We start from the raw sequence: 13923 nt of genomic DNA, 5'->3' as shown, positions 1-13923 counted from the left end.
CAGTAGACACCTCACATCGCTGGAGAAATACCACCAACGATGTCTCCACAAGATCCCTGCAAATCCCTAGGAGGTCAGGCGCACCAACGTTTGTGTCCTCAGTCAGGCCAACATCCCCAGCATCGAAGCCGTTGGGCGGGCCACATTGTTCACATGCCTGACACAAAACTCCCAAAGCAAGCTTTCTTGCAATACCTTTTTACAATGGGCAATTTGAGTTGTATTAATGTGAATAGATGTTTGTTTTATTTTAATATTTGATAAATTTCAGCTTTATTTCTGTGAATTTCATTTATTAATTAAGCTTTGCCATGTTCCTTATAGTGCCTTGTCAAAAATGGCTCTTGTTTCTGTGAATCTTCCTTAGTATCCTCCTTCTTTCCTGAAAGGCAAGTCTGTTTACTTTTCTCCAACTTTAACCTTAATCTTGGTGAAGCACTCCCGTCTCTTTCTCAATTCTGTTCTACCATTATGACTGTCATTAAATTTTATCCCCACTAAGTTTGGTCCTCTGCTCTTTGAACTCCAATAAGACTGTTGCTCCTACTATTATCCCTCCCATTTTCTGAACTCACATCTGTTTTATGCCATTGGTTCAAGTTCTTATTACTGCCAGTTCATTTTTCTCTCCTTGGAAATTTTCACACTGTCAATTAAGAAAGGTAATCTCTATTAGCCTTCAAACTGTCACCCCATATAGATACTTTAAGTTATGGAAGCTGCTGTTACCTGTCACATTATCCATCACCTGGAAAGTTCTGTCCTAATTCACCATCAGGACACAAAAGAAAGTTTGTCCTCTGCTCTGCCACCCTTCTCTATCCTCTGACCTCTCTATTGCAACCGTTCTCTGGTAAGTGCTTATCTGAACTTTCCTTTCTTGCTCCTTATAAACTTCAAATACACTGCTGCATTCATTCGCCTCCCTATATTCTTACACTCATGAAATTAAAATTATTCATTACAGAATCTCTGACTCCTAACTAATTCTTTCTCAGGACCTCAAAACTACACAACTCCTTGCATCCATCAGTCTTTAATTCCTCCCACAGTTTCCAGGTTTTTAAAACCCAAGTTTGACATTACTTTATCACTACTTTCTGAAGTATCCAGGCACCTTTTTACTTTTTTCGGTCTTGATGGTGTCCCAGACTATGACCTTGGTCTTCACCTCTGTTTTCTTAATTTTAAAAATAATGCTCATCCAGCATAAAATGTAGGCAGGTGAAGAATTTGACGTGTCTGCTGGGATATGAAGGTTGTCTAACTACAAACCCATGTAATTAAAATTTACAGGGAATGACTCTGCTAATGATGGGATCAGCAGAGGCATTGCCTGAAGAACCAGTTGTACGTCCAACCTTCATGGAAGACATGACAGAAGAACAGCTAGCTTCAGCTGTAAGTATTTGCAAAAGTTACATTATTTCAATAATGGCATGTTTGCTGTATGGAGGTGGGGTGGGACAGTTAAAAGGTGCAGCATCTTTAATGTTCAGTAGTGTGGGAGCTGAGGATGGATCACAGAATTGGGCTGGGGCCTCAGTAGCAGAGAGTGGAAGAGGCAAGGCTGGAGACCTGATCATTAACGCAGTTATGTAAAGAGGCATTTTTGCTTGTGCGCGAATTGAAGTCCTGGATACATGGTATCTCCTGGGACTTTTTTTAAACCATCTAAGATGGATTCCTGCCTGAGTCTGTTGTTTGTTCAGATTGGGTCAATTATATTGGCATCTTAAAGTTAGTTAGTTAGTTAGCTGGTTGGCGATGGTGAAATATGGGAGGGGGGAGGGAAGAGGGATGTATCCGGAATCCCAGATGTTCAGAGGCCCAAGAGAGTCCCGTGTTATGTCTGTCAAAAGGGGTGGGAAGTTTTCTGGGTAAGCTTTCTGAATTTTATGAATTGTTGAAGTTTTTATGCGCTATACAGTATTGGTTTTTAAAGTTATAATGGAGCGGTGACGAACTCTCATGGCAGTTATGTATCAGTGATTTTTGTTTGTTTGAATGTTATGAGTTGTCAAAAATGACTAATCATTAATGACTACATATTATTATGGTTCTGTTTGGTTGAAATTCTGATGTGCTGGGTTGATGCTTTGTGCATCACACCAATATGCATTCGAAATATTTTTAATAGATATAAATGACCATTAGATCAATGAATATGTAAAATTGTACTATGCACAATATCCAATAAATTTCAGTGTTATAAATACAAACTATCAAGGGAGAGTGGAAGGGATGGGGTGGTAAGAGTATGGGGAGATCTAGCACTGAGAATGGAAAAGCCAGAGCCTTACAACTGGGAAGCTGAATGAATCCAAAATGGGCAGAAAGCAACAAAGGTGTGGGTGTTATTGGGATTTTGGGAACACTTGGGTTGGATGTGGAGTTTGGGTGTTTTGTATTGACATATAGGGGGCGAAATGGTCCCTTTTTCAGAGGCCCGCTGATGCCCTCGGGGTGTTAACCGGGCGCAAGACATTTTTTGGCCCAGAAGTGGGGGGGGGTGTGGGTGGCGGTATGCTACTGGGAAATTGCCCGGGAGTTTGCGGAAGCGCTAACGCGGGTAGTGTCCTGGGCCACCGTGCAACTCGTGATGCCGTCATCGCCGTGCGCGGTGATCCCTCGGTGCCACGCACCGCCCCCTTACAGCCCCATGGGTCGCGAAGCTGGCCGCATCCACTTGTGGGGTGGAAGTTAAAGGGGAGGTCGCCAGCGCCCCGCGCTGCCATCTTGGTTTTTTTGCCGACTCTTGGGTCGGCTTCCCTATGTTCATTTTCGTGTTGTCCGGGACGCCATCATGCAGCTCAACACTCTGTTCTAGGTGCTGGGCTGCAGGCCCGGTACCACACTACCCTGGTGGTATAGTGGAGGTCATCAGAGACCTTGCAGAATGTGCAGCGGAGCATCCATGTAGCACTGCACTACTTGCCACAGCATCGTCTCGGGACTTGCCCCTAAAGGAAGTGGAGCGTGCGAGATTGCGCTCGACTTCCTTTGAGGGGCGGTAAGCCGAATTCAGTGGGCGGAACTTCAGCACCCCGGCAGGTTACCGTCCCCAATCCGGGTGCAGGGCAATAGTTTTCATCACAGTTGCAATAGGAAGCTACCAATAATAAGCTCCTTATCCATGTGCTATCTTGTATGTGTTGTTGAAGTCAGGCTTCAGTTGGCTGGACTAAGGGTGGAAGGTTGGAGGTGGGAGTATTAGATGCTGGGGATGTTAGAGGCCCATAAAGTGCACTGCGCCATGGGGAAAAGCTGCTGAGGTGATTTAAATATGGGAATTTTCTGTGTTTTTTTTTCTCCCTCCTAAAATGTTGAAGAATTTAGCTTGTTATAAATGTTATTTTATCAGTATATACTAGATGTATGCGCAGTTGTTTCTCCTGTTTTTCCAGAGTGATGAAATCTGTTATCAAATTTAGAATATACATTCACATTTGCTTTCCCTCTTGTTTCCCCCACTCCTACTCGAGGTTACTTGCACACTGTCCAATCTCTACCAAGCCAGCAGCAAAATTGCTGTGGGAGCTAAACAGACTGACTGGTTCTTACTGCATTTTGTAGAATTATAGAATGATGCAACACAAAAGGAGGCCATTTGGCCCATCATGCCTCTTTGAAAGAGCTCTCCAATTAGTTCCACTCTCCTGGTCTTTCCTCATAGCCCTACAAATTGTGGTGGAATGTTATGAATTGTCATGCCTGTGGAATGGTGTGTGGTGAAAGGGACCTAAAATAAGATTTGAGGATGAGATTGTAATTTTATTTCCAATTCTCTGGCTTCCATGTATACCACTTTCAGTTACAAGTATGTTGTAAACTACTATTGCAGCTATTTTTCTGGTTCCAATGCTAGTCTATTCAGTTCACCACAACATTTATAAGCACATGAGGAAGCTTGCTGTAGTCTGTCAGAGGTACAATCTTATATTAACATAGGGCATTCCACTTAGCTCACAGCAGATTGGAAAACTGCAAATGTAATGCTCCTATTTTTTTTTAAAAAAGGAGGCAGACAAAAAGCAGGAAACTATAGACCAGTTAGCCTAATATAAATGACTGGCTATTGTTTTTTTTTATTGATAGATGGAGCTTCCATGTGGGCTCACCAATCTCGGAAACACTTGCTATATGAATGCCACAGTACAGTGTCTACGTTCAGTGCCTGAACTCAGGGACACCCTGAAAAAGTAGGTGACAAAAAAGACTGCAGCAGGATTTAAAATATGTACTGGTTTGTTGGGAAGGCAATTAAATTTCCCGTATCAAAATATATTAATCTGAATGTAAAGTAATATATGATTTTTATCAGGATTTGAATCGGATTCACTTAATTTCTCATATTTTTACATTGTTTCAAGTCTGATCTACTTCAAAGCACGACAAATTGACCAGGAAATGAAGGAATAAGAGGAAGTAATTGTAATAACTGAAAAGTTTGATTTTTAATGGTGAATGAACAAGTATGTGTTGCAAAAGATTATAAAAGAGACTAGATGGTTTCCCATGGGAAGAGTCACTTATGTTTGCACTTGCACACCTGGTTCCTGCAGGTTACAAGTGCGACGTCCAAAATCTGCAGTTCCGGAATCTGGATACCGGGCCGACCCGTGGCGGGGTCGTCTGGAAACCGGAAAATTTTCCGAAATCCAATCTCCCCTGGGCCTCGTTCCGCCCCCGACCTCTGGCAGGCCCCGCCCAGACACACACATCCCCGCCCCCCCAAAACCCGGCCTCTGCCCGAGCAGTCCCCCACCCGGCCTCGGCCCAAACGATTCCCCACCTCTGGCTGGCAGCCCGATCGTCCTCCCCCCGACCTCTGGTGGCCCTCCGACCCCCTCCCGACATCCAGTCTGTGGCCCGACCACCCCCACCCCTCCGGCGGCTCAACCGAACCCCTCCCTGGCCTTGGCCCGACCCCCCCCCCCCAACCCCCATCTCGGTCTCAAGGTTTCTGGATTTCGGATGGCACACTGCAACATGGATTTAGGATGCCTATCTCAATTCCAAAATGTTCTGCGATGGAGGAAGAAAAGTAAAAGCTCTTAGAAAAGTGACAAAAAAGCAAGAATGTATTGGATATATTAAGGAGCCATGGGGTGCAATTTACATCCTACAGGTTAACTGGTCTGATAACTTGAGAATGAATTATGATGAACTTTGCAACTGGGATTTGGATTTTGTTCTGTGGCACATGATGCATTTAGAACATTTTAAATAATTATTTAAAATGAACAATATAGATAACTAGGTTGCAGAGAGATTGTTGCGTTTTTTTTCTTCAGTGCTGGTTGCTCTTAATCTATGAAATACTAAGCACATTTCCTGGAGATGTCATTTAATTATATTGCAAGTACCCCAGATGTCACTGTTTGTTAACAAAATAATCTTACCAAGGTTTCTATCACCAAGAATCAAATGGTTGAGCATTAGCTATTTACATTAATGAAAATGTACATGTATACTAAAATATGGTTTGCCAAAAATCGGCAATAGTGAATTTTTATGCAGTGCCAGAACAGAATGAAAACAAAGGAATAATTCTTACTACATACTGCATATTAACAATTATCGAAAAAATTGCACCATCTTTGTGCATCTGTCCAATTTTCTGAAATGTTTTATTTTTCTCAAATGCTTCTAGATTTAAAGGTGCCTTGAGAACTTCAGTAGCTATGACTCCACCACAGTATATAACGGCAGGTGAGTAGTTCAGTGTTGATATTTTGTATAAAAATTTCAATTTAATTCCTACAATTCATCTTTGGCTTAAATGCTTCTTTCCCCCTCTCCCAAAAAACAAGAAAATTTGATAGTTTGTTGTGTCTGACTCAAAAAATTGCATCCCTCCTGATCACTCGGTAGGTAAATATAGTGCATTGTTTGACATTGAGTCTTGATGACCAAGAAGAACCTAGCCATAATGTTTATTTCATGCTGATCCAATCAGCTATCTAATCTCAGCTGGCTGTGAAGGTCCACCATTGAACCTGGTCTTCTGGAGTGGAAAGCGGGTAAAAGTCTGTCAGAATGTCCTCTTTTGATTGTTGTCTAAGAACCCTTGCTGGAAAGGCTGAACTCCAAATTATTGTCAACATCTTCATCCAGGCATACGAAAGCGCGGGCCTTATGCTAAACATCCGTAAGACAAAGGTCCTCCACCAACCTGACCTCGCCACACAGCACTGCCGCCCAGTCATCAAGATCCACAGCGTGGCCCTGGACAACGTAGACTACTTTCCATACCTCGGGAGCAGCAAGGGCAGACATCGACGACAAGGTTCAACACCACCTCCAGTGCGCCAGCGCAGCCTTCGGCCACCTGAGGAAGAGAGTGTTCGAAGATCAGGCCTTCAAACCTGGCACCAAGCTTTTGGCCTACAGGGCTGCAATGATACCTGCCCTCTTGTATAGCTCAGAGACGTGGACCATAGACACGTAGACACCTCAAATCGCTGGAGAAATACCACCAACGATGTCGCCGCAAGATCCTGCAAATCCCCTGGGAGGACAGATGCACCAATGTCAGTGTTCTCGATCAGGCCAACATCCCCAGCATAGAAGCACTGACCACACTCGACCAGCTCCGTTGGGCGGGCCACATTGTTCGCATGCCCGACACAAGACTCTCAAAGTTAGCGCTCTACTCGGAGCTCCTACACGGCAAGCGAGCCCCAGGTGGTCAGAGGAAACGTTTCAAGGACACCTCAAAGCCTCCTTGATAAAGTGCAACATCCCCACTGACACCTGGGAGCCCCTGGCCAACAACCGCTCTAAGTGGAGGAAGAGCATCCGTGAGGGCGCTGAGCACCTCGAGTCTCGTCACCAAGAGCATGCAGAAAACAAGCGCAGGCAGCAGAAGGAGCGTGCGGGATAACAGACTTCCCCCTCCCATTGATTGGGTAGTACCTGTTTGGGGGCAACGGGTGCTGTTTTAGATTAAAAATGCCGTCTTGTTGAGGGTGTAGCGTCTGAGTTGGGAGCGTGCGCCAGAAGTATGTAGAGTAGGCAGATCGAGACATCAATGATTTGATGCCAGCGCTGCCATTTTCGTCTTCAACACTGGAATTAGCATCCTGTGTTAACCTCGCACAGCTGAACATGTGTTCAACAGCTGCAAGGGCTCCCTACCATCGATGTTTAAAGGGATCATCAAGTCGGGTTAGTTGCTGATTAATTTCCACTGGCTCTGTGTAAGTTTGTTGAAGTGTTTGCAGCTTTCTAGAATTGTTTAAAGTTGGTGAGGTGGCGCAGTGGCGCTGCAAATGGAGAAGGTCTTGCTTCTGACTTCAAGGGTTCTGCTCAGACCACTTGCTCCCAGTCATGGGTGCTCTAGTTGTTATCCCCCTTGGCCTGCAGCATGACAGGAAGATGGAGCAAAGGCAGCGAAGAAGACAAGCTGCTCGCAGAGAAAAGGGAGAGGAGGAGGGTTCTCAGCAGGATGTCTTACCCACTGTCCGTGAGCAATTCTCTTACTTCAACCTGAGCCAGGAACAGTGTGTGAGGCATGTGCACTTTACGAATGAGTTGCTCATAGAACTCTGCCACCTCCTGCAACCAGATCTGCAACCTCACACCAGGGCAAGGACAGTGTTGGCAGTGACTGTGAAGGTAACCTTGGCCCTACTGGAAAGGGTGTGCTCCTAAGCTCTGCGCAAAGCTCTCTGCAAGGTTGGTGCCAGACTCCTCTATGTTCCTTGACATTGCACTCAGACTTTCTGGCAGGCCTGCCAATGCACCAACCATTCTGTTGTGCATACCCATCAGCGTTCTTCTGTAGACGTCCCATCGAAGTCCTCATCTGAGTCCTCTGAAGCAGAACTTGTGTGTGACCTTGCCCTCCGGGGAGCTGGCACCTACCCTTTCCCCCTGTCCTGGCTATAGCTCACTTGTGTCTGGTGACTCAACACATGCAGATTCTGCCTCTAAGCTATCCTCTAAACGCCATGCAGTACCAGTATCTTAGCTGGTGTCTGTGAGTATCTGATCGAGTGATCGTATTTCTTCTTCACTCTCTTCTCCCTCTTGTACTCCCACTGGCTGGGCAGGTTGGATTTCTTAGTATCTGAAATGAGAAAGGCACAAGAGTAAGGTTGTGGGGAGGGAGGAGGTGGGGGAAGCAAGAAATGCATGCTTACACATGTGCAGCTTGTGAATCAGAAGAGATTGTGGGATGAGGGGGAAGTAGGATGTGAGAAAGAGGATAACATGAGGATACCAGCATCTTGTACTCTTTCAGCCCCACCGCTGGCCATAGGCTCAGCCATGCCCCTTCCAAGAATGGCCTGCACCCTCTTTTTTTCAAGAAGAGGGTGAGGTGATGCAGGCAAACCTGTTCCCTGCCAGTTAGGTTCTGCTGGCATCGGTTATGTGCCACCTTTTCTGGCAAGAGAAAGGGAAGTATGTCAGTGAGTGTGGTGCAATATGTTTGGATGATGTCCCTGCGATTGCCAAATTTGCTAGAATTCTTTGAGGATGTAACGAACAGGGTGGATAAAGAGGAACCAGTGGATGTGGTGTATTTGGACATGGACGAAGGGACTGATTGTAACGTAGCCAAGTTTGTCGATGATTCAAAGATGGGAGGGAAAGCAATGTGAGGAGAACACAAAAATTCTGCAAAAGGACATAGGCTAAGTGAGTGGGCAAAAATTTGGCAGATGGAGTATAATGTTGGAAAGTGTGAGGTCATGCACTTTGGCAGAAAAATATCAAAGAGCCATGTTATTATTTAAATGGAGAAAGATTGCAAAGTGCTGCAGTACAGCAGGACCTGGGGGTACTTGTGCATGAAACACAAAAGGTTAGTATGCAGGTACAGCAAGTGATCAGGAAGTCCAATGGAATCTTGACCTTTATTGCACAGGGGGTGGAGTATAAAAGCAGGGAAGTCTTGCTACAGCTTTACAGAGTATTGGTGAGGCCACACCTGGAATACTGCGTGCAGTTTTGGTTTCCATATTTATGAAATTCTTGCTTTGGAGGCAGTTCAGAGAAGGTTCACAGGTTAATTCCAGAGATGAGGGAGTTGACTTATGAGGAAAGGTTAAGTAGGTTGGGCCTCAACTCATTGGAATTCAGAAGAATGAGGGGTGATCTTATCGAAACATATAGGATTATGAGGGGGGTTTGACAAGGTGGATGCAGGGAGGATGTTTCCACTGATGGGGGAGACTAGAACTAGAGGGCATAATCTTAGAATAAGGGGCCACCCATTTAAAACTGAGCTGAGGAGACATTTCTTCTGAGGGTTGTGGATCTGTGGAATTCGCTGCCTCAGAGCTGTGGAAATTGGGACATTGAATAAATTTAAGTCAGAAATAGACAGTTTCTTAAACAATAAGGGAATAAGGGGTTATGGAGGGCGGGCAGGGAAGTGGACCCGAGTCCATGATCGGATCAGCCATGATCATATTAAATGGCGGAGCAGGCTCGAGTGGCTGTATGACCTACTCCTGCTCTAATTTCTTATGTTCTTATGGTTGAATAACTGACAGTGTGAAAGCTGAGAGATCTGGGTGTGAGGCATGCAGCAGTGGTAAATTTGTGAAGGTGATTGTATGAATGTGACGTATGAGTTGTGCTTGGTAGATTGTTGGTAGCTGAGTGATGAGGCTGTGGTGCAGATGGTGGAATATGGCTTTTGAAGATGAATTTACTGACCTTGAACACTCGTGTGAGGTCATTAAACTTCTTCCTGCACTGCATCCAGTGCCACGGGGGAACACTGCTGGCATTCACTGCAGTGGCTATCTGCTCCCATTGCACTTTGGTCTGTTGCCTGGAGGGCCTCCTGGCTCCCTGTGGAAAGAGGACCTCTTTCCTCCTATTGATCTCCTGCTCCAAGGCCTCCAGCGCTACATCAGAAAACCGTGGTGCACACTCTCTCCCCTGTTGTGCCATCATGAATTGATTTTTTTTTTAAACTGTCTTCCCCAGCTAGTCGAAGGATGATCTGCAGGCAGAATGCGCCTCCCCTTTAAGATGTGCAGACTGCCTTTTAAGTAGTGCAGGCTAGCTTTAATTGATGCTAGCCTCGCATGAACTTGGGGTCGGTCCCCTGCTGAACGTTCAGCCGGGCCCCCCTGCTGAGTACATTCAGCCAATCAGCAGCTCATTCAGCGATGAATGCCAGAATCATGCAAATGAGCAGGCAGCGCAAAGTGTGTGTGCTGCCTGCAACCTTCTGAATGGATGAGGGTTGCTATTGCATTGCGATCCGGTGGCAAATGAATTTCTAGGCCGTTGACTTTTCAGCCCTGATGTGTAGAAAATACAATTTAGGTCTTGCTTCGCAGGTTCAGCACAGCCCCACCGCTGCTCACTTAAAGTTCTCGGCTTTCCCTCCCTGCAGGTTTATCCTGATTCCAGATCCAGCCTCACTTTTTATATACTTTAGGTGTCCCCATCACCAGCAGGTCTCCAGCCTTAACTCCTGCTCTTGAAAACTCCTAATTCTCGTTTCTCTTCATCCCTTCTTGCTACAGCTGCCTGCCTGCACCCGGTCCCTAGCCCTGATTGTTTAAAATTAATCCCTTGCTTCATATACCAAACTGACTCATCCAAAATTTTATTTCCCTGCAATAACCAGGCCTGAACTATTCAAAATAATTTCTTCAGCCACCAACTCCAGGCCATGTTATTTTTACATTTTAATTACATATGTTTCAAACCCCAGTCTTAACATTTTTCCCATCAGGCTCAACCAGACCCTCCAATTTATCATGTACAATGTCATGGGAAACCCACTAATAGTAATAAAAATGATAAATTGTAGTGTGCGTGTTTATTACAGCTTTTCGAGACCTGTTTGAATCAATGGATAAAACATCCTCCAGCATTCCACCAATAATTCTACTGCAGTTTCTTCACATGGCCTTCCCACAGTTTGCAGAGAAGGGCGATCAAGGACAATATCTTCAACAGGTAAGTTATCTAACAGCATCTTAAAATGTATTTTCTGCTGTCTTTCTCATCCTGTCAAAAAGAAGAATGTAAAATATTTTGTATTTTTTGTATTTAGTAATATAACTAAATTCTAATAGGATATTAAGTGATTTTATTAGATTTGTTATTTCGCTGGTCTGGAATATTAGCTGCTTTTTTTCCCTACCATCTAATTATGATGGGCCATAATCCTTCTGAATACGATTTAATAATGATACACCACCCATATAACCAAACTGATCTCCTTCCCTCCATATCAGCGACAATCGCGTGATTCAGGTACAGCTTCGAAAATCCGGAGTTCCAGAATCCGTACTGTTCTGGAATCCGGAAACTGGATGATCCGTGGTGGGATCGTCCGGAATCCGGGAAATGTTCCGGAATCCGGACCCCCACCTCGGGCCACCGCCGACCTCGCCCCCGCCTCGGGCTGCCACCAACTCCCTAGGCCCCGCCGGACCCCCAGCTCCTTACCTCAGCCTGCTGGACAGCCCCTTTTCCCCCCCCCCCCCCCCGCACTTTACCTCGTCCCCGCCCGTTCGCTCCTTACCTCGCCCCCCCCCCTGCTTACCTGGGCCCAGGCATTTTCGGATTTTCGGACTTGGGACGTCGGAAAGACGTTCCGAAATCCGGAAATACATGGACCTGGGTTTGGGCGTTTCTGGATTCGGGACTTCAAAGATGTTCCGAAGTCCGGAAATATCCAAAATCCGGAGCGGCCTTGGTCCCGAGGCATCCGGATTTTCGGGGCTGCACCTATACTTAATCTGCCAAGCCTACCAGGTTTTGTGTTGGAAATGGGTCAGGAACAGGAGTGGGCTATTCAACCCCTTGACTCAACGCTATTCAGTTAGATCATAGTTGGATCAATACCTTAACTCCATCTACCCGACTTAGTTCCATATCCCTAAACACTCTTGCCAAAGAAAAATCTAACGATCTCAGTCTTAAAGTTTTCAATTGACCCAGCCTCAAAAGCTTTTTGGGACGAGAGTTCCAGATTTCTATTACCTTTGGTCCGAAGAGGTGCTTCCTGACATCGTTGAGCCCCCAGCTCAAATTTTAAGGACCATGCCACCTTGGGTACTTTCTCCTCCTTTGAATATCTCAACTTGTTCCATCCCTCTCGCCTCATTTAAAATTCTTGTCCTCTACCGCCCACCCAAATATGATAAATTTTATCAAGGATATATCTTCATTGCTTTCCTCCCTCAGCCTCTGCACCAAGCGACTTCTCATACTCAGTGATTTCAACCTCCATCTCAATTCATCATGCTCTCCTGAGTTTACTACGCTCCTGTCCTCCCTTAATCTCTCCCTCCATGTGAATTGCGCAACCCATATTCATTGGCCACCCCCTTGACATTGCCATCTCTCGTGGCCTCGCTATTTCTACCATATCAATTACAATTACAGATAAGGCCATCTCTGACCATTTCCTTGTTTCGCTCTCCACCCACATCCCCTTCCCTAATACAACCCTACTTCCTTCTGCATCCGCCCCTGGAAAAAAAACTCAACTCTTATTAACTCCAAACTGTCCAGCCTTTGGCCCTCCTATCACCATGATATTTCTGCAGCCACCGATCTGCTCAACCACACCCTCACCATCATCTTTGATGTCCTAGTTCCTATTAAAACCATAACCCTCTCTCACCCTGGCTGTTCGCCCCGATACAGCCCTTATCTTCGCTCCCTCAAGTCCAAGGGGCGCAGACTTGAACGGATGTGGTGGACAACTGGTTTAGCCATTCACTGACAGATCTGGCTGGACCACCTAAAGTATTATCGGGTCCTACTCTTGTCTGCAAAAACTGCTCACTATTCCAGCATCATTCTGGATTGCAAATATAACACCCGGCTACTATTCTCTACTGCTAACTGTCTTCTTAAACCCCTCTCCTGTCTCCACCACACTCCCCTCCAACAACAAGAGTGAGGAGCTCAAACTTCTTTGTCTCCAAGATTGAGACCATCCAATCAGCTGCCTCCTGAGTTCCCTTCTTTCCCCTAGCCCACCGGCCAAACTTCCTCAGAGGCTCCCCTCTGCCCTAGCCCTTAACTTGCATCTTTCTCTAGTTTTTCTCTGATCTCCCCTCTTGACCTCTCCACGCTCATATTGTCCATAAGACTCACTTCCTGCTCCCTTGACCCTATTCCCACTAAACTGCTGACCACCCAACTTCCTTTTTTGGCTCCCATGTTAGCCGACATTGTTGACGATTCTCTCCTCAGGTACTGTTCCCCTCTCCTTCAAATCAGCAGTCATCACACCTCTCCTCAAAAAAACCCAACCCTTGCCCCATCGTGCTTGCTAGCTTACCACCCCATCTCCAACCTCCCTTTCCTCTCCAAAGTCCTTGAACTTGTTGTCGCCTCCCAAATCCATGCCATCTTTCCCGGAACTCCATGCTTGAATCCCTTCAATCTGGTCTCCGCCCCGCCACAGTACCGAAGCGGCTCTCATCAAAGTCACAAATGACTGTGACAAAGGTAAACTATCCTTCCTTGTCCTCCTGGACCTGTCTGCAGCCTTTGACACAGTTGATCACTCCATCCTCCTCCAACGCCTCTCCACCATCGCCCAGCTGGGTGGGACTGCACTTGCTTGGTTCCATTCTTGTCTATCTAATCGTAACCAGAAAATCTCCTGCAATGGCTTCTCTTCCCACTCCTGCATCGTTACCTCTGATGTCCCCCAAGGATCTTTCCTTGGCCACCTCCTATTTCTCATCTATATGCTGCCCCTTGGCGATATCATCCGAAAAACAGAGTCAGTTACCACATGTACACTGACGACATCCAGCTCTACCTCTCCACCACTTCTCTCGACTCCTCCATGGTCTCTAAGTTGTCAGACTACTTGTCCGACATCCAGTACTGGATGAGCAGAAATTTTCTCCAATTAAATATTGGGAAGACCAAAGCAATTGTCTTTGGTCCCTGCCACAAACTGCATTCCCT

At 45.9% G+C, this 13923-nt stretch overlaps 1 protein-coding gene across 1 annotated transcript in view; it reads left to right on the top strand.

Moving 5' to 3' along the window:
• The window catches only part of usp14 (ubiquitin specific peptidase 14 (tRNA-guanine transglycosylase)), a 67593-nt gene that overhangs the window by 11464 nt on the left and 42206 nt on the right, over positions 1–13923 (top strand). Inside the window, exons 4-7 of the mRNA XM_070892914.1 lie at positions 1297–1401; positions 4099–4202; positions 5657–5715; positions 10808–10938. Coding sequence (XP_070749015.1) covers positions 1297–1401; positions 4099–4202; positions 5657–5715; positions 10808–10938 — 399 coding nt within the window. The remainder of the gene's footprint in view (positions 1–1296; positions 1402–4098; positions 4203–5656; positions 5716–10807; positions 10939–13923) is intronic.

Source organism: Pristiophorus japonicus, chromosome 1 (assembly GCF_044704955.1).
Source record: "Pristiophorus japonicus isolate sPriJap1 chromosome 1, sPriJap1.hap1, whole genome shotgun sequence".
In the NCBI taxonomy this organism is placed as follows: domain Eukaryota; kingdom Metazoa; phylum Chordata; class Chondrichthyes; family Pristiophoridae; genus Pristiophorus; species Pristiophorus japonicus.
This window is presented reverse-complemented; position numbering and strand designations above follow the sequence as displayed.